This window comes from Vulpes vulpes, chromosome 16 (assembly GCF_048418805.1).
Source record: "Vulpes vulpes isolate BD-2025 chromosome 16, VulVul3, whole genome shotgun sequence".
Classification (NCBI taxonomy): Eukaryota; Metazoa; Chordata; class Mammalia; order Carnivora; family Canidae; genus Vulpes; species Vulpes vulpes.
The window spans coordinates 38727432-38748296 of NC_132795.1; the positions used below are offsets into that span (position 1 = coordinate 38727432).

General features: G+C 41.2%; 1 protein-coding gene across 1 annotated transcript in view; it reads right to left on the reverse strand.

Moving 5' to 3' along the window:
• C16H12orf56 (chromosome 16 C12orf56 homolog) overlaps nt 1-16957 on the reverse strand; it is an 88058-nt gene extending 71101 nt beyond the window's left edge. The window contains exon 1 of the mRNA XM_026001786.2: nt 15999-16957. Within this exon, the coding sequence (XP_025857571.1) occupies nt 15999-16250 (252 nt within the window). The 5' untranslated portion in view covers nt 16251-16957. The remainder of the gene's footprint in view (nt 1-15998) is intronic.
• Nucleotides 16958-20865: the final 3908 nt, after the last annotated feature.

The following is a 20865-nucleotide window of genomic DNA, read 5'->3' on the forward strand; positions in this document are numbered from 1 at the left end:
ATAGGCTTTATTTACATATGTGACTGTCTCCAATACAAACTCTGGACACCAAGGCTCAGGTGAACTTGGTAATACTTTGCAGATGTTGTAACACGTTGCTGGGGAAATAAGTACATCCATGACACTCCACTGTGGGAGGACACCTGGAAGTGTGCACTTAGGTTCTCCTGGATTTTATCTCATGCATCTTTTCCTTTTGTTGAATATAATCTGTATTGTCTCATTATAATCAACCATTTGGATCCTGTGAGTCCTTCTAGTGAATCATCAAGCATGAGGGTAGTTTTGGGGACCCCCTACACAATAGGACAAGCTGACACAGCCATAAGGTCATTGGCTGCTTAGACCACTGGTTTTGCCTCCTTTGAGCACTGCAGTTTTGCCTTTTCCCCAGGCTGAGTCAGAGAGGGCCAAGCCACCTTTCCATTCTTCTTTTTCAAAGGTTCATAAGGATTCTGATCCTGTGGCTAGATCCTCTCCAGAGTTAGGATGGTGAAGAGGAAGGATTCAATGTTCAAACAGTATCACATAGAACAAAAATAAAAGGAACATTTATTGAGCACTTACTATGTGTTCTTTTAAGTGCTTTATACATATTATCTCACTGAATCCTGATACAACCCGAATGTTGGTAAAAGTATTCCTGCTTACAAGGAATTCAAGGAATTTAAGGCTCAGAGAATTAAGGGACCTGCTAGAGGTCCCTACTCCTAATAGGTGGCGGGCCAGATTCAAAATGATGCTTGTGCTCTTAATTTATACAAAATGACACACAAAGTATGAAACATGCATTTATCAAGAAACCAAACTGCGGGTCAAAAAATAAAATTGTTTCCATTGTGAGATAAGACAATATTACCATGGGGCGGATTTTTGTATTCTCACCGTGAAACTTAAGGAGAAGGGTCTACTACTCAAACATGATTCCTGTCATAACAAATGTCACACAACCCTCAAAAATTCTAAATTTCCTAATTACTGAATTGACCCATTTTGCCCAGGTGGCTCTCATTCTTTATGCATTCTGGTGAACTGTCCACTTACAGAGTTCCTATCAAAAGCCTGACATCAAAGAGGGATTAAAACATGAAAGGGAATCTCAGACTAAGAAAGCCAAAAAAAAAAAAAAAAAAAAAAGAATTCATTGTAAAATAGTGTACAAAGATCAGGATTAAAATCACTTAAAAGCCAGATTTATGACTGGAAGGTACTAACATGTCTTAAAGGAAAGCCATCAGGCAGACAGCAATCTAATTAGTATAAATTATTCTTTTTTTTTTAGTATAAATTATTCTAATTAAATTCTTACGGACCAATTCATTATTTTGTGCCCTAATTGTTAAGTATATCATGACCAAACTAGATAATCATAGTTAGCATCCTGACAGAAATTTGGAATGTTGGAGAAACAATATGAATTAACAATCAGGAAATCTCATTTCGAATGGGGCTTTCCCTATTAACTAGCAGTATGATTTTGGCCAAGTTACTTAATCTCTTTTGGCTTCGATTTCCTCATTTGTAAAATGTGGAATCTGTTTAAGGTCTCTTTCAGCCTGAACAGTATATATATTTAATATATATTATATATATTTATATAAAATTATATTTATATAAAAATATTTTATATAATTTATATATAAAATATAAAAATTATATAAAATATATTTTTAATACAAAACTATATTATAACTTTATAATATTAAACCTTAATATTGGCTGGCTCAATTAGAAGAGCATGAACTCTTAATCTCAGGGCCCTGAGTTTGAGCCTCACGTTGGGTATAGATTACTTAAAAAAAAAAAAAAAAAAAAAAAAAGTAAAACTTAACTTTGCCAAAAACTGTATTTCAGGAAATATATTTACATGATCGGGAAAAAACAGATGGGCTGCTTTGCAAAGATGCAGCCAAAGAGCAGCTGCAGAGTCCTGTTTTGGAGGAGAGTGTATTTATGTAAATATGTAATTATGTATGTGTTTTGTTAAGAACATTCCTTATGAAGAATTCAGCATCTATATCCCAAAGAACCTATACTTTGTAAAAGGCACTAGTACTATCAGCATACCAAAAATACTAAATATAGTGGGCACCTGGGTGGCAGTTAAGCATCTGCCTTCGGCTCAGGTCATGATCCCAGGTCCTGGGATGGAGCCCCAGGTCAAGCTCCCTGCTCACTGGGAAGCCTACTTCTCCTTCTCCCTCTGCCTGCCACCCCTCCTTGCTTGTGCTCTCTTGCTCTCTCTCTCTCTCTCTCTCTCTCTCTCTCTGTCAAATAAATAAATAAGACCTTAAAAAGAAAGAAAGAAATACTAAATGGAGTTCTTCAAGCTGAAAAAAAGGAAACCAGACAGTAACTTAACACCCGCACGGAGAAACAGAGAACACTGATAAGGATAACTACACAGGTAAAAATAAAAGACAGTTAAATGTATGTTTTTCTGTAATTCATTTTTTCTCCTACCCAGTTTAAAAGACACATGCATAAAGCTATAATTATAAATCTGTGTTGATGGGCACATAATGTAGAAACTGTAATGTGTATGATAACAATAGCACAAAGGAGCAGGGAGGAAATAGACTTATCTTTTTAGTATACTATGGCAATTAGGTTTGTAATCATCTGAACTACATTGTTACAAAGTAGGATGTTAATTGTAATCCCCAGAGCAAACATTAATTTAAAAACTCCAAAACACATAGTAAAAGAAATCACAAGAGAATTCAAAGTGCATACTAGAAAGTATCTATTTGATACAAAGGAAGGCAATAATGGGGAATAGGGGGAAAAAGGCATGTGAAAATAAATAGCAATATGACAGATGTAAATTCTACCTTAGCAGTAATTATAATACTGTAAATGGATTAAACATTCTAATTAATGTCAGGGATTGAAAGATTTTTGATTTAACTAATGATTCACTTTATTACAAGAGACCTACTTTTTTTTTTTTTTAAGATTTTATTTATTTATTCATGAGAGACACAGAGAGAGAGAGAGGCAGAGACACAGGCAGAGGGAGAAGCAGGCTCCTCGCAGGGAGCCTGATGTGGGACTCGATCCCAGGACCCGGGGATCACGACCTGAGCCAAAGGCAGGTGGTCAACCGCTGAGCCACCAGGTGCCCAAGACTCACTTTAGATTAAAAAACATAAATAGTTTGAAAGTAAAGGAATGGAAAAGACATCTCATGCAAACAGTAACCAAAAGAGAGCTGAAAGGATGATAGTACCGTGAGACAAAATACGACTCAATGCTAGAAAAATTTTACTAGAGGGGCACCTGGCTGGCTCAGTGGGTAGAGCATGTGACTGTTGATCTTGGGGTTGTGGGTTCGAGCTCCACTTTGGGTGCAGGGATTACTTAAAATCTTAAAAAAAGAAAAAAGGAATTTTCCCTAAGGAAGTTCACAAAAGAGAGATGGCAACCAAATGCAACGTATGCTTCTTGGCTGGATACTAGTTTGAACAAACTACCTGTGAAAGACAGCTGGAAACAGAAAAGCTATGTGGTTTTCACTAAAACAGGGCGCTACTTAGTTCCACTGATTTGGGTTTATACATATTGTAAAAAGCTGATCAAGCACACGCTATTCTCTCCTTTTGGAATACACTTGCCCTCTATTATGCCTAGAAACTTCTATTCTTCCTTCAAAGCCAAGCTCAGGTTACTTCTTTGGTGAACCTTCACATGTTTGTTCCTGCCACCCTGGCACCCCTCCCCCTACCAAAAAAAAAGAGTATGTCACTTCCTCTTTTGGGTTCCCACAATATTCTATTTATTACATCTATTCTCACATTTCATTATACTTACCTGCTTATGACTGTTTTTCTTCTTTCCCATCTGCTTGCATTCCTCAAGGAAGTTACTTAAAAGCAGGTACCACTATTTATTCCCTTATATATTTGTAGTCCCTGGTAATTCAAAACATTGGTAGAATGTGCCATATAAAACCTAACATCCATTCAATAGAACTGTACAGTGTAGAAAGAAAAAAAAACATAAAACACAGGAAAAATCAAAAGGGAAAAAACTGAAGGCAGACATCACATACTGGTGCGCAGTTTGGAGATCATTTTACTTAGTGGGACATTAGGTTGTAGAAGTAAGGCCCCCAAGGAGCTAAATCATGAAATATTTTTTGACTTCCACAGTTCTTTCTGGACTTAACTTCCTCTCTGATAGTACGCTCTAAGTCTCCTGTCTCCAACAAAGAGAGGAAAACAAGTAATAAATTAATTCACTCAAATTTTGATTTAATGAATTACCTGTTCCAAGACTATTTCAGAACAAATCTGAAGGAGGACCAGTGGTAAATCCAAAGGATTCAAGCTACTGATGAGATAGCTAATCAATATATGGAGATTTCTTGAATGGCTTTCCCTCAAATTAAACCACATTAGCAGTTACCTATGTCACACAGTACATAAGCTTATTCCTAAGTAGAAGCTATTTTTACAGTTAGCATTTGGCAAATCCTTCCACTGTCATAATTAAAAAACTCATTGTGGCCTCCACCAGGTGTTTTTTTTTCCCCCATTATACTCTACCTGGCCTTTGTGTACCAATCCCTAAGGAAGTCTGAGTAGATGAGGTCTTTTTGGAATCTGTGAATATTGCTGGCAAGAATGATCCACCTACATATTCCAAAAAGAATTACCAGTTTGGAAAATTGAATACTGCCCCCATAATACTGGAGACTCCCTAGTCTATTTGAGCATTAGCCTTGAAAAATAACCTCTGGGACATTGCCTCATTGCCTCATTGCCTCTGGGACAAGAGCCACAGCTAAGAAAAAAAACTAAGAGAAAAGAAGCTCTTAAGGTTTGGCCCTGTGAAAAGGATGCTACGTCCCTTCTGCGCTTTTCCAAACCAAGCCTGTCCTTGAACATCATCAGAAACAGCAATGACACCAGTCTGAGTGCTGAAGGGCAACAATCTTGAGTACAGAGAAGTGGTATGGGGAGTGAAAAAAGTGTTTTAGTTATAATGTCATTCTTTCCTTCCTGACAGCCAGTGCCCAGGAAACCATGTAATCTGCATACTGTGAGGTAACCATGTCCTGTCTATTGCAAAAACCTAAAAACTAATAAAGAAATTTGGAATTTGGAATTTGGAAACCAGGAATTAGTAGAAGATCAGTTGTTACTATGTGCATGGTGGTTAAAGATTGCTGGCTATAAGGTCAAAAGCCCTGAGTTTATTTTCCAGCTCTGATATTTTCTGAATATGACCTTGTGCAAGCATTTCCCCTTCGCTGTCTCAGTTTTGTCATGTTAAAAAAAAAAAAAAAAAAAGACAGTATTCCCCTTCCTTCGAGAGTTAATAAGATTAAATGAGACAAAGTATTTTACACAAGGCTGGCACATAGTACATCCCCAATAGATATCAATTACAATTAATGGCCTCTCATAAGAATTAAGGTTCTCATAAGAACCTCAGTAATGCAATACTGAGCCAGATTCATGGCCTACCCAGCATGGTATTTGTCTCTGATGGTGGCAGCAAGGGGCATGTTGGGTGAGAAGAGAATGTTCTTTTCTGTTATCGCAAATGAATCAGGCTTTATCTGAAAATATCTCTGAGTTCTTTGACTACTTCTATGAATAATATATCACTCATGAATGCGCCTACATTTTTGACATTTTTGTATTTGCAACTGGTACTGACTTCTTACTTTTATCAAAATACTTTCATTTTTAAAGATTTTATTTATTTATTCATGAGAGAGGCAGAGACACAGGCAGAGGGAGAAGCAGGCTCCATGCAGGGAGCCCGACGTGGGACTCGATCCCGGGTCTCCGGGATCATGCCCAGGGCTGAAGGCGGCGCTAAACCGCTGAGCCACCCAGGCTGCCCCAAAATACTACTTTTAAAATGTAAAGGGATATCACTTATTTTTTACTTTTTAATTGAATATAATTGACACTCCTCATTTTTGTTTTCTATCTTTTTAAGATTATTTATTTGAGACAGCACGAGCAAGGGAAGGGGCATAGGGAGAAGGACAAGGAATCTCCCTGTTGAGCACAGAGTCTGATGCAGGACTCTCTCTCAGGACCCTGAGACCATGAACTGAACTGAAATCAAAGAGTCAGATACCAAACCGACTGAGTTACTCCTTGTCTTCTGTATTTTGTGAGCAATTCTATATTTATCTTATCCCTTAGTCTTGGTTCAGATTTTTTCTATTGGCTTTAATTTCAGGAATAAAAACACTCTAAACTCTTAGCAGTGGATTATCTAGTTTCTAATTTATCCAGTTCAATACATCATGGATTCTCTGAGTTCTACTACAAAATGCAAAATTGATGGGCAGCCGGGGTGGCTCAGCAGTTTAGTGCCACCTTCACGCCAGGAGCGTGATCCTGGAGGCCCAGCGTCAGGCTCCCTGCATGGAGCCTGCTTCTCCCTCTGCCTGTGTCTCTGCCTCTCTCTCTGTCTCTCATTAATAAATAAATAAAATATAAAAAAAAACAAAATGCAAAATTGAGAGATGCAAAATGTAAGATGAAGTTTCTGTTTTCAAAAAGCTTAGACTAGGGATCCCTGGGTGGCGCAGTGGTTTGGCGCCTGCCTTTGGCCCAGGGCGCGATCCTGGAGACCCGGGATCGAATCCCACATCGGGCTCCCGGTGCATGGAGCCTGCTTCTCCCTCTGCCTGTGTCTCTGCCTCTCTCTCTCTCTCTGTGACTATCATAAATAAATAAAAATTAAAAAAAAAAAAAAGCTTAGGCTCTTCCAGATATTCAGTCAATGATTTTTTTTTTTTTTTAATGACCTGCTATGACTGAGGCAGCTATATCTAGAGAGTCAAAGCATTGACTCTGAAGCCAGACTACTAGCGTTCAAATTCTGATTCTGGCCACTTAGAGGATGACTTGGGCAAATTGTGTTTAATATTAGGTTTGATGAAGAATAGAGAGTCAATAAATCAATAACAAGTTGCTTAAGTTCTCCATACATCTATTTATTACATCTATTCTCAGATTCTTTATCTGTAAAGCTGAGCTAACAATATTATCTAGGGTTGTTGTAAGGATAAAGAAGTTGTCCCTAGTTAAGCACTTAGAACAGAGGCTGAGTGGCATATAGTAAGCACTCAGTAATTTGCAGTAGACATTAGAGCTGTTCACAAATATTCCTTTTATCTCTTGGAGACATGTGGGATGCATATATGGTAAAATCATATTTGCTGTCCCCCCTTTATTTTTAAGATCTTATTTGTTCATTTGAGAGAGAGTGTAGGAGAGCAAGTACAAACAAGGGGAGGGCATGGGTAGAGGGAGAGGGAGAAGCAGGCTCCCTGATCAGCAGGGAGCGGGACCTGGGGCTCAATCCCAAGACTCTGGGATGGTGACCTGAGCTGAAGGCAGACACTTATCTGATTGAGCTACCTAGGCACCCCTTTCCTCCCTCTTTTAACTTAGGCATATGCCATGTGCCTGACTCTGGCTAATGAAATGTGAGAAGTGACTGTCACTTCTGGATAGAACCTTAAAAATCAGTACATAATTGGGGCGCCTGGGTGGCTCAGTCAGTTAAGTGTCCAACTCTTGATCTTAGTTCAGGTCTTGATCTCAGGGTTGTGATTTTAAGCCCTGTGTTGGGCTCTGCTGGGCATGAAGCCCACTTTAAAAAAAAAAAAAAAAAACAGTACCTAATTTGCCAGGTTAACTTCCTTCTGCCATGCTGATTAAGTAGGCATGTGCTGAGATGCAGTCCCTAATACTAAGATGTGTGACTAATTATCACATATCTTGTGACTAAGATGAGCAGAGCCTCTTGCTAATCCACAATCGACAAGTAACTTGAATGGGACAGACTTTATGTTGTGTTAAAGCCTTAAGACTTTGGGGTTGTTTGTTAGTGCAGCTTGACCTAGGCTATCTTGACCAATACAGTCATTCTGGGCACTGGGGGTACATCAGTGAATCAAACTGACAAAAACACAGGCCCTTGCAGAGTTTCTCAAAACTCGAAAACAATATCCAAACTATTCTATACAAACCATTAAGAAACCAAAATGATAAGAGATTACCACCTTTCTTCCTTCCACAGTGAGAGTTTTGAAAGACTACAAATGAATCAAAATAGAAAAAAGAAATGCTAGAAAAGAAAAGCAGCGTCCATAATATGGTTACATATCTTACATAACTCTTAACACCAAAATGCAGGACTCAGGTAAACAACACAGGGATCATCTCACACAAGCACAAAGGAAGCATGAAAAACGCTGACCCTGAGCATCAAAAGACCTGTGAGAATTTACTCTGGCTCCTCCGCTAACTGCCTTTGTGATGAGTTGTCAAGTCTCCAGGGAGCCTCAACACTTGGAACAAGGAAAGAGGATCTCTCCCTCAAAAAAGTGAACTACATGATGTATCTGAGCATCCGTTTATTCATGTATTCATTCTTCCAATTGACAAATAGTTATTGACCATCTCCTCTGTGTCAGGCAATATGACGCACAGTGACCCAGGGATGAATAAGACAGACAAGCTCTCATGGAGCTTACATTTACTATGGGAGAGAAGCAATACAAAGTCATTAAACAGATTAATCTTATAATGCTGATAGTGATAAGTGCTTTGACACTAACAGATGTGACAAGTGTGACAGAGGAATGGTACATTAGACTGGGTGGTCATGTGAAGCATCCCTGCAGATGTGATTCTGAATTTGGAATGTGACTGACAAGAAGGAATCAACCCTCTGAAGATCTGGAGAAAGAGTGTTACAGATAGAATGGCAAGTCCAAAGGCCCTGAGGCAGGAAAGAAGAGCATAAAGAGCTCAGGAAAGAGTGGGAGGTAAGTCAGAGACAAAGAGGTTATCATGGAGGCTCTTACAGACACTGAGGAGTTTGGAAGCTAATGGAGATTTTGAAACAGAACAGTGACATAACTAAATTTATAATTTATGTTTAAAAAGATCATCCCAGGGCAGCCCGGGTGGCTCAGCGGTTTAGCCCCTGCCTTCAGCCCAAGGTGTGATCCCGAAGTCCTGGGATCAATTCCCACATTAGGCTCCCTGCCTGGGGCCTGTTTCTCCCTCTGCCTGTGTCTCTGCCTCTCTCTGTCTCTCTCTCTCTCTCTGTGTGTGTGTCTCTCATGAATAAATCAATCAATCAAAAAATTTTTTTAAAAAAAGATCATCCCAACTGCTAGATGGAGAGGAATGAGTTTAGAGGCAATTTCAATAGTCTAGATAAGGGATTGGACAAGCGCATAAGTAAAAGGAGTAAGAAAGGTCATGGCTGGATATATTTTGGATGAGAAGTGTCAAGGTTCAGAACCCTCCCCCAAAATATAACACCTTGGTATACTGAATATTTTAAGCTGAAAGAATTGAGGAAACAGCAGATGCAGGAAACTCTCTCTGACCTTTTCCCACACCTGCTCCCTTGAAACAGGTCATAAGACCCCCATAGAAGAGGTGCCTTCCCTGTGCCCAAGACAAGAACAGTGAGAGGAATCCAAATAGCCCTTGCTAGTTTTTCCTAGTTTATTATTCTTAGTCATGCTCCCTTTTTTTATACTATCCTATTTTTCCGTGACTCTATTCTTCATCAAACCTAATATTAAACACACAGATTTACCTGTTTCTTCAGGTCTTCATTTCCTTATAAAGGCTTCCATGTCATGTAAATTTTATATCAAATAAATGTGTATGCTTTTCTCCTGTTAATCTGTCTTTGTCAGTTTAATTTTCAGACCCAGCCAGGGACCCTGAGAGGGTCAAGGAAAACTTTTTCCTCCTCTACACAAATCAAGGGGGTATGCTAATTGTTGGATGTAAGAAGTGAGAAAATTAAGGCTGATGGAAGATGATATTATTTCCTAAAATAAGGAAAGCTAAGGAAGGAGCAGATTTGCAGGTGGAGATCAGGAATTCTGTTTTTTAACATATTAAACTTGACAAACCTACTAAGCAGATCCTCAAGAATAAATGAAATAATGTATTTAAAACAGCTATTATCAGTGCTCAAAAAACAGTTATTTTCTTTACAAATTTACTAAATATCCTAAATTCAAGTGCCGTAATATGAAAAGAGAACATAATAAGTATATTACAAATTCATAGTGAGCCTTAGTAGACTTAATGTATGTGAATAAAAACTATCAATAATAACATGTATGTAGCTCTTACCATGTGCCAAGTAGTTTTAAGTGTGTTACATTTATTAATGAATTTAATCCTCCCCAAAACTCTAAGGAAGGTGCTGTTCTCTCCATTTTACAGATGAGAAAGGAAGGCACAGACTAGAAGGTAAATAATTAAACCAAGTCTACACAGGTAGAAAGCAAAAGCTGAATAAAAATATCTTATTAAAAAGTGTATTATTAAATACCCAGTGTATATTGCAGATAATAAATTTAGAAACAGAAGAAAGAGATTATGTTGAACATTTAACAAATATTTATCGACCATCTCATCTGTACCAATCAGTGTTCTAGGAACCAGAGATACAGCAATGAACAAGCAGACCAAATGTCCTGCCTCATGGTCTAGCCAAGGGAAAACAACTATGAGAAAGAATGACGGGCTTCGCCTGGAAACATGTTCACTCTGAAAACTGAAGTGGGAAAAGCGGCGATCAGTTGGCAAACTATTATGACCCCATCAGCACACAGTTTATGACCTGTTTCTGTTCAAGCCAAGATTTTTTTATTTTTTTTTTAAAGCCACTCAGGTGTCCCTGTTTTTACATTTTTTTAAAGCAAACCCTTTGCCCGTCATTGGGCTCAAATTCACAACCTCAGGATCAAGAGTGATATGTTGTACTGACTGAGCCAGCCAGGGACTCCTATTTTTACATGTTTTAAGAGGAAGAAGATGGGCAGCCTGGGTGGCTCAGTGGTTTAGCACCGCCTTCAGCCCAGGGTGTGACCCTGGAGACCCCGGATGGAGTCCCACATCGGGCTCCCTGCAGGGAGCCTGCTTCTCCCTCTGCCTATGTCTCTGCCTCTCTCTGTGTGTTTGTCATGAAACAAATTTAACAAAAATAAATAAAGTCTTTAAAAAGAGAGAGAAAGGGAAGGAGGAGAGGAAGAGAGAATTGGAAATATGAAGATTTGAACAACTTTGAAGGAGGAGGAAATGTTCACCCCAAGCAACAGGCCAGGCTGTAAAAGGTGCATTTGTTGCTTGTTCAGGAAGCCACATGGAGCTGGGATGGCTGGAGAGCCCATATTCACTGGGAGGCGTGGTAAAAAGAACAGACAAAGACAAGCAAGAAGTTAGAAGTGAAGGCTACTGGATTTTTTTTTTCCTCTATAGGTGATGGGATGGCAGTGAAGGAGAGTGAATTCATAGGAAATTCACTTTTGAATAGTTGCTTCTCACTTAAAAAAATATTTAATCTTAGAAGAGTTTACTCTTTTTTAATCTTAGAAGAGTTTAAAGAAATGTTTTGATGCCCACAACAAGAGCAGAACTTGAGAGCATTCTTCCAAAAGTAACTTTTAGGGATCCCTGGGTGGCTCAGCGGTTGAGCACCTGCCTTCAGCACAGAGCATGATCCTGGAGACTCAGGATCGAGTCCTGTATCAGGCTCCCTGCATGGAGCCTGCTTCTCCCTCTGCCTGTGTCTTCTGCCTCTGTCTCTCATGAATAAATACACAAATAAATCTTTTTTTTAAAAAGTAACTTTTATTTTTTTTTTAATTTTTTATTATAGTCACAGAGAGAGAGAGGCAGAGACATAGGCAGAGGGAGAGAAGCAGGCTCCATGCACCGGGAGCCTGACGTGGGATTCGATCCCGGTTCTCCAGGATCGTGCCCTGGGCCAAAGGCAGGCGCCAAACCGCTGCGCCACCCAGGGATCCCTTAAAAAAGTAGCTTTTAAAGGAATGTCAGCCTTTTTATAAAAGTTCTGCTCAAGCAACCTTAGAAACTCCTTCTTTTAGGAGATGAACCAGATCAAACAGCTACAGAGATCTCCCAGTGCACTTTAGGCTCATCTTTGCTGGAAGGGAAATCTCATTTGTATCCAATCCAAGTTCTGGTCTAACTTTTTGTTGCTGTTACCTTCCTTTTTTTTTTTTTTTCCTGAGGGGAGAGAATGATTTTTTTTTTAATTTTTATTTCTTTATGATAGTCACAGAGACAGAGAGAGAGAGAGAGAGAGACATAGGCAGAGGGAGAAGCAGGCTCCATGCACCGGGAGCCCGACGACGTGGGATTCGATCCCAAGTCTCCAGGATCGCGCCCTGGGCCAAAGGCAGGCACGCTAACCCACTGCGCCACCCAGGGATCCCAAGAGAATGGAATTTTATCTGTATATTTGCAAATTATATTCTGAAGTGTAACTGTAAGAGGTGTCACGGAGCCAGGAGGGCTAGGGCCCAGAGGTATGAAGGACTGTTTTGCTTAAGGGCTTTATTACTGTGACAGCTAGAACAAAGGCAGGATGGGAACCTGAACCAACTGAAAGTTAAATAACGAGACTAATGTGTGCTGTGAAATGAGAAAACCTTTGAGAATGGAAAAGGGTGTCTAAAGAGTTAGCCTCAGAAAGAGGACAGCACCCTTAAAAAAAAAAAAAAAAAAAGGAGAGTAAACAGTTTATCTTTAAAGGAAGGAGGAACTGGTTCTAAAAAAACAAAGCTGCCTGGCACTGAAATCATGTCATTGAAGTGACTAAGTTGGTATGGATAAAAAACAACTTATATAACACAGAAATCAAGAAAATTCTCCACATTGTGGTATTAAGTAAGGACCTGATGTTCACAGAGGGACAGTTAGTCAACTACACCTGTGGTTATTAATTAGCACTATACCTAGTCCCTTACCAGCAATTCTGATACCCCTATTTCACATACCCTGTAGAGCTATGCAAACCACTGAACTGCACTAACCCTGGATTATTTTTTAAAACCTTAGAAAAAGGGCAGCCTGGGTGGCCTAGTGGTTTAGCGCTGCCTTTGGCCCAGGGCGTGATGCCGAAGACCCGGAATCGAGTCCCACGTCAGGTTCCCTTCAGGGAGCCTGCTTCTCCCTCTGCCTGTGTCTCTGCCCCATTCTCTCTCTCTCTCTGTCTCTCATGAATAAATAAATAATCCTAAAAAAATTTTTTTGAACCTTAGAAAAAGAATTGGCTAAGGCATTTGTACTTGGCATGATTATATTTATTTCTCACTGAAACACTTTTTTTAAAAAAATGATTACCAATATTTTAAAAAGATTTCTTTTTAAAAAAAAGATTTATTAATAAATAAATAAATATTTATTTATTTATTTATTTATTTATTTATTTATTCAATGAGAGACACACAGAGAGAGGCAGAGACATAGGCAGAGAGAGAAGCAAGCTCCATTTGGGGAGCTCAATGGAGGACTCAATCCCAGGACCCTGGAATCACAGCCTGAGCCAAGGGAAGGCAGACCTTCAACCATTGAGCCACCCAGGAGTCACTAAAATATTTCTTCATTTGAGGGGGCAGGGCAAAGGGAAAGAATCTCAAGCAGACTCCCTGCTGAGTGGGGAGCCCTACGCGAGGCTCAATCCCATGCTATTAATGTTTTTTAAAATGAGTAATCATTGGGGCACCTGGGTGGCTCTGTTGGTTAAGCTTCAGACTCTTGGTTTCAGCTCAGGCTGTGATCTTAGTGCCGCGGGATTGAGCCCTGTGTCAGGCTCCCCACGCAGCAGGGAGTCTGCCTGAGATTCTTTCCCTCTCCATCCCCCCTCCCCTACACCCCTACTCCCCACACCCACTCTCTCCCTTTCAATAAGTAAATAAACAACATTGATAGGAAACGCTTCTGCATTTATTTGCTGTTGTAACTTATTACCACATAATCTGTGGCATTAGACACAAATTTATTCTCTCATCTTTCTGGAGGTCAGAAGTCCACATGGTCCTCACTGGGCTAACATCAAGCTGTCAGAAGGACTGCATTTCTTCTGCAGGCTCTTGCCTTTTCCAGCTGCTAGAAGCTGCCTACCTACATCCCTTGGCTTCTGGCCCCTTTCCACCTTCAGAACCAGTAGTCTCTTGTGTGCAGCACTCTGCCTCCCTTTTCCACTTTTTGAGGATTTTGCGATTACATTGCCCCCCCCCCAATGATGCAAAATAATCGTCCTATTTTATCTATTTATTTATTTTAGCTTGTTTCTTTTTTTCTTTTTTCTTTCTTTTTTTGGGGGGGACAGAGGTTTCTTTGTTTATTGGACACTTTGGGGTTTTTTTGTTTTGTTTTGTTTCTGTTTTTGTTTTAATTTCCCTATTTTAAAGCCAGCTGATTAGCTGGAACTTAATTGCATCTGGAACTTTAATTCCTCTTTGCCATGTAAAGTAACATATTCATAGGTTCTAGGGATATCTGTTGGGGGCCATTACTCTGCCTACCACAACTTTAGCCAGAGTTAAAATATATTGTGCACAGTGGACATTCAATCTATCAACAATGCTGAAATCTTAGATTTGTTCAGCACCTTTGCACATTCTCCTATATGCCTGAAAGGTAAATGTTGTACATAAAGGATGACCAAATGAATTGGCACGCCTTTTGGGAGGAATCTTGGCTTGGAGGCCTAGGAAACTTTACTGTACTTTTCAGTTTCTGACAGCTCAAAAAGAAAGATATATAACAACTATTGGAATACATGTACTGTGTCTTGTTGGGTAGAGTAGCAATATCCTAAAATCATTATGTTTTGTCAAAACGATAAATGTTAACACTGCAGACAGAAAAAGCTGAGTATCTAATGTTTTAAAAAGCATTTGATAAAGGAAATTAATTTTTTTTAGTTCAAGAGAATGAAAATCGTGGAAGTGAGGAAAAAGGCAGTTTTGCTTCCAACTTTTTTTCTTTAAAGATTTATTTATTTATTCATTAGAGACAGAGAGAGAGAGAGAGAGAGAGTCAGAGACACAGGCAGAGGGAGAAGCAGGCTCCATGCAGGGACCCCCATGCGGAACTCCATCCCGGGTCCGGGATCATGACCTGAGCCAAAGGCAGGTGCCTAACCGCTGAGCCACCCAGAAGCCCCTTGCTTCCAACTTTTAATCAAAAACAAACAACTCTGCATAGTGATATTAGCCCACAGAGGTATTTTAAGAAGGAAAGAAAGGCATTATTTTCACTAAATTTTATCCTTTTCTTGCAGATGTGTTGCAAACAATCTATGCTGGTCTTGGCAAAACAGCCCTACAGAGTCTTGCCAACTTCTCCCGTGGGGGATGCAGAGACTGGAGGGGGAGGAGGAGGGGTTGGGTACAAGGCTAGACACCTGTCCCCAGTGGAAAAAAGAGCACACCTGGAGAGTTGCTCAGACAAAGGGAGCCAAGGGGGAAAAATAGTAATTAGAGAGGAGACTGCTTCCAATCTGTTGCTGGTTTATACGGTAAATGTATTTCTGAAGGACAAGGATACAGTAGCAGCACACTAAAAACCGGAACAAGGAGTATCTGTGCCAGATTGTATCTTCTTGAAGAAGTTCTGAAGCCCAGGTTGGATCAAGTGACGTGCCTGAGATTGCCAGGCTTCCTGAGCTTGTCTCATTCATTCGTTCATTCACTCACTTATTCATATTGAGCCCCTAGCCTGCTCTAAGCGCTGCTGATTAAGAAATAAAGAAGGCATAATAGTACTTAGCACACTGCATTGATTTGCATTGGTTTTGGCTTTTTGTGTCTCCCACTGCAGCTTCTAGGAAGGGGCCCCTACTTTTGATCCTCAGCGTCTAGACAAGTGGCTGCCACAGGCTAGGTGCTTAATGAACGAAAAAATGACTTTAAAGCATACTCTTGATAGAGGGCTGTGTTCTCAAACCTGTAGCACTCCGGGGGGGTGGGGGGCAAGGGGTGAGCGGTGCACCCTGCAGGCCACAGTTGTCCCGGGGCTGCTGGACCTCGGGTAAGTGAAGGAAGCGCGGCAGGCGAGGAGGGGTGCAGCGGGGGAGGGCGGCTCCTCCCGCCCCTCCCGCCTGCGGACGGCTGGAACCGGGACCCCGAAGGCCGTCGTCCCCAGCCCGCCCCCGCGCCTCACCAGCTCGATGGCCAGGACGTCCCGCAGCGCCGCGGCTCGCCGGAGGCCCCGGGGCGGGCTCTCCGCCAGGTAGATGAGCCGGTCGCTGAGCACCACGTACTGGAGGCTGAGCCTCTCGGCGTCGGACCCCACCAGGCACCGCTCGCAGGCGCGGACCGCGTCGTAGACCTCGGGCGGCAGGTGCCTCCGCAGGAAGGCGTCCAGGCGGCTGTGCGTGCGCGCGGGGAAGCCCGACCTCGCGGGGCCGGCCATGAGCGGGGCGCGGCGGGGGACCCCGGGGAGGGGGAGGGGGAGGGGGAGGGGGGGGATGGAGAGATTGGGAGGATAGAGGGGTGGGAGGGATAGGGGGATGGAGGATGGGGGGTGGGGAGGTTGGAGGGATGGGGGATAGGGGGATGGGGAGGTGGGGGATGGAGGGATGGGGATGGGGGGTAGAGGAATTGGGGCGGTGGGGAGCTGGGGGGATGGAGGGATGGGGGATGGGGAGATGGGAGAGATAGAGGAAAGGGGGGATGGGGTGGAGGGATGGAGGGATTGGGGGGCGGGGAGGTGGGGGGATGGAGGGATGGGGTGAGGAGATGGGGGGATGGAGGGATAGAAGGATGGGGGAGTGGGGGTGGGGGGTGGGGGATGGGGTGGGGCAATGGGAGGATGGGGAGGATGGGGGTGGGTGGGAGTGGGGGATGGGGTGGGGCAATGGGGGGATGGGGAGGATGGGGGTGGGTGGGAGTGGGGGATGGGGGTTCCTGGGTCGGGGGATGGAGGGGTCCCTGGAGCCGCCGCCCCCGCCCGTGCCGACCTCAGACAGCGGCGGACCAGCCGGCGCGCTCGTCCCTCGGGGAAATCATCCTCCAGCGGCCGTGGGCTGCCGGGCGGACATTCGGGGGCGCTCCACCCAGGCCACGTACAGAATCCACAATTGCAAGCTGCTTGTCTATTAGAAACGAGATGAGAGTTACTGGTGTATTCTTACATGCGTAGAACAGCCCTAGAATCCTATGAAGACCAATCACGCAGTGTATTACATTGCCTGGTAACAGTCCTCTAGTCATTAGTGTAAACGTAGGTCTTTTCTCTCCAGCTAATTGAAAACGCCCTCTCTCTCTCTCTCTCTCTCTCTCTCTCTCAAGGAAATCTTATTGATTTGGCAGGCCCAAACCTAATGGGTGTGCGTGTGTTCCCAAGGCTTAGGACCAAGTCCTGTGGACCGGCAGTTCTCTGTGTAGGATCAACGAAGGGATGAGGCCTACATCTTGAAAAGCTGAAGACCAGCGGTGGAGGAATGCTAATTGTCACCCTTGAAGCTGCAGGACAGTACAAGTATTGCTTCGTTTTTACAGATAAGGAATCACTTATTATAAATGAGATTGAATAGACGAGAAGGGCACACAAAGCAAAAACTTGTCTCTAATAACCATAGGTAGCAACTTTCATTATGATTTCAAATTCTAGAAAAGTCATCCTCTCTCCCTGCCCATTCACCCAAAGAAATGGTACCCGTTTGTATTTTTGCTCCAGCTACCCACAACTCAATCAAATTGTATATTCTTTTTTTTTTTTTTAAGATTTTATTTATTTATTCATGAGAGACACAGAGAGAGGCTCCCTACAGGGAGCCTGATGTAGGACTCGATCCCAGGTCTCCAGGATCAGGCTAACTGAGCTACCTGGGCTGCCCCCAAATTGTATATTCTTTATTGCAGTTCATATTCTCCTTATTTTGCTGTTATCTACTGTATGGTGTAAATAACTTCAAATCTTTCGTGGAAAAAGTATAAAAGATTAAAATACATAAATAGATATTGTAGAGTAAGTCAGTGCAAAAAGAAGCTGGGGAGAAATGTTTGGGTGGCTAAACAAATCTGAGGAACTCAATAGCAGCAAAGGAAAATTATTTCTTTTATCGGAGAGATTGTATATAGTGACTAAGGAGATAAGTGCCACCTGCTGACAAAATCTTAAATGACCTAGCATTCCAAGTTTCTTAGAATCTGATTAGACATCTGTCTGACTCCTCATAACTTCATAGGTGGATAAGAAGGGAGCCCAGAGGCATGACTGTTTCCTCTAAAATAAAGACTATTCCATACCTAAACTACTCTAAACAGTTTGTTGCCTCAAACCAACCAAAGGTAAAGGCCTTTCACCTTTGCCAAATACCTGCTTCACAAGAGCCGCTCAGAAGCAAGGGACTACATTGGAAATGAAATGTGAAGCCCAGGTAGGGCAAAAAGCTTCACTCCAAGCTGCTGTTTAGTGTCCTTCAGGCTTTTGCTTCATACTCAGGACTAAAATAACTTCACTGGGAGTAGAAAAGACAGTATACCTGACCTATCTGCCAAGAAACCCATCAATTGTAAGCTTTTGGTAACAAGGGCACTAGACTTAATAAACATTAAAATGAAGCACATGAAGAAGGGAATTTGACAAAAGGAATGATGGTTAAGGTGACTTCAATTAACTTTTAAGTTTGTGGCACACAGAAAAGGCAGTGTCATGGTTTCTAGGCACTTAATGTTCTGTATTGTTGCCACAGTAATAACAAAGTTCAGATCTCAGGAAAGGACATTATTAGTGGGAAAAAATCATGGGATTTGGAGTCAGGAGAACTGGATTACAGTGCAAACCCTGCTGCTCACAATCTGTGAGCTTTCCGGAAAGTGTCTTAACCTTTTTGGACTTCAGTTTCATCATCTATAAAATGAAACTTCCGATACTTGCCTGCCCAACCAATAAGTTGGTATGATGATCATGTACAGTGAATTATGAATTATGAATAGACATGTATTCATGATTCATATTTTCTTATCTTTTGATAAGCTTTATATGGATAATTAAATACCTCCAAGATAGGCAATTACTCTTTAACGTCTAAGTCCATCTAAAATCAAGAAGCACTCGGTACAGTTCCTATGCAATCAAGCACTAATAGACGTATCTTGTTAAAACTATCAAAAGTAATGGAACATTATGCACCCAGAACTAATCCCCAAGTCACTCTCCTTAACCAGAACTTTCACCAGAACAGAGTAGCCTTAGGTAGAGGGATAGTCAATACAGCTAGTTTAAAAGGGCAGCACAGGGATCCCTGGGTGGCGCAGTGGTTTGGCGCCTGCCTTTGGCCCAGGGCGCGATCCTGGAGACCCGGGATCGAATCCCACGTCGGGCTCCCGGTGCATGGAGCCTGCTTCTCCCTCTGCCTGTGTCTCTGCCTCTCTCTCTCTCTCTGTGACTATCATAAATAAATAAAAATTTAAAAAAAAAATGGCAGCACAGCGGCACCTGGGTGGCTCAGTGGTTGAGCATCTGCCTTCGGCTCCAAGTTTGACCCCAGGATCCTGGGATCCAGTCCCATATCAGACTCCCTGCAGAGAGCCTCCTTCTCCCTCTGCCCGCCTATCTCTTGGCCTCTCTCTGTGTGTCTCTCATTAATAAATACATAATCTTTAAAAAAATAAAATAAAAAATAAAAGGGCAGCACAGGACCATAGAGCCAGATGACCTGGGTTCAAATTTCAGTTCTCACATTCAGTAACTAAATGATCTTGGACAAGTTACTTTAATTTCTTAGGGCCTTAATTTAATTTTTCCATACGTGAAATGGGGTAAAAGTACCAACTCCAAAGAGTTATTGTGAGGATTAACAATATTTCTGAAAAAAAAATATTTCTGGGAAAAAAAACAAAAATCAAAAAACAATGTTTCTGAAGTACTTTATGACAGGTACCTGGAACCGAGTAAACACTAAGTATTTTAAAAATAAATTGAGTAAGTGTGTGATTTCCTGGTGTATATATATATATATATATGGTCATTTGGTTCCGCATATAAAAAAGTAATATCAAATTCTCTGTTGGATGCTAGCCTTTTTAAATTTTAGATTAAAGCTCAAGACAAAAACCTAATCTACATATATACACACAGACAAAAGAAATGGCATTTTTTTAAATTACGTTTTTGGTGGATAAGTGATCATGGGTCATAAGAACCCTGTAAGGATTTCAAACCAGAAATATACTTCAATCTAAGGATCCCAAGTGTTCCTATCTCCCAGTTTGAAACTCAAGACGGTATGCATAGAAAGAAACTTGAAATCTGTAGTAGGTAAATAGAACCTGAATTTTTAAAAGATGTCTGATTTAGGAATCTTTTGGTATTTATTTCTATTCAGTATCAATGAATACTGACCATTTAAATAACTATTAACATTAGCAGTCAGCTGACATGTAATGTCATTTCATGTAATTACATTTCATGTAATTACATTACATTTCATGTAATTACATTACATTTCATGTAATTACATTTCATGTAATGTTCATTGTAATGAACCCTAAGGGACTATATATACAGTCTTTTGGATTAAAAATTAAAAAAAAAAAAAAACCTTTTTCCTTTACTAAATAATGCTTCAATGCTCTATTCTGCCGCAGGCTTCCTGCTTCACATTCACTTCCTCTAAAAGAAACCAAAGATTGGACTAGGACCAGTAAAGACAGCTTATCTGACCTATTTTCCAACTTCTTTCTCTGCCAGGAAACCCATCTTGGGTCAATGAGCTTTTGGTGACAGTGGCACTGGGCTTAACAAACATCTAGATGAAGCATATGAAGAAGAGAAGTTGACACAGAACTCAGTGGTTAGCAGCTCAGTTATATTATTTTTGATTCAAGTAAATGCATTTCACAAGTATTCACTGAGAAATCACTATCCTATAAACAGAATCAAGATAAGATTTATTTTCAGTCTTCAAGAGTGGACTCATGGGTAAGACAACCACACAAATTTAACACAAAACAAAAACACATTAAAATATATTTATGACATAAAAGAGGTTGAATAAAAAAAGCAACATCAAAGAAATGAT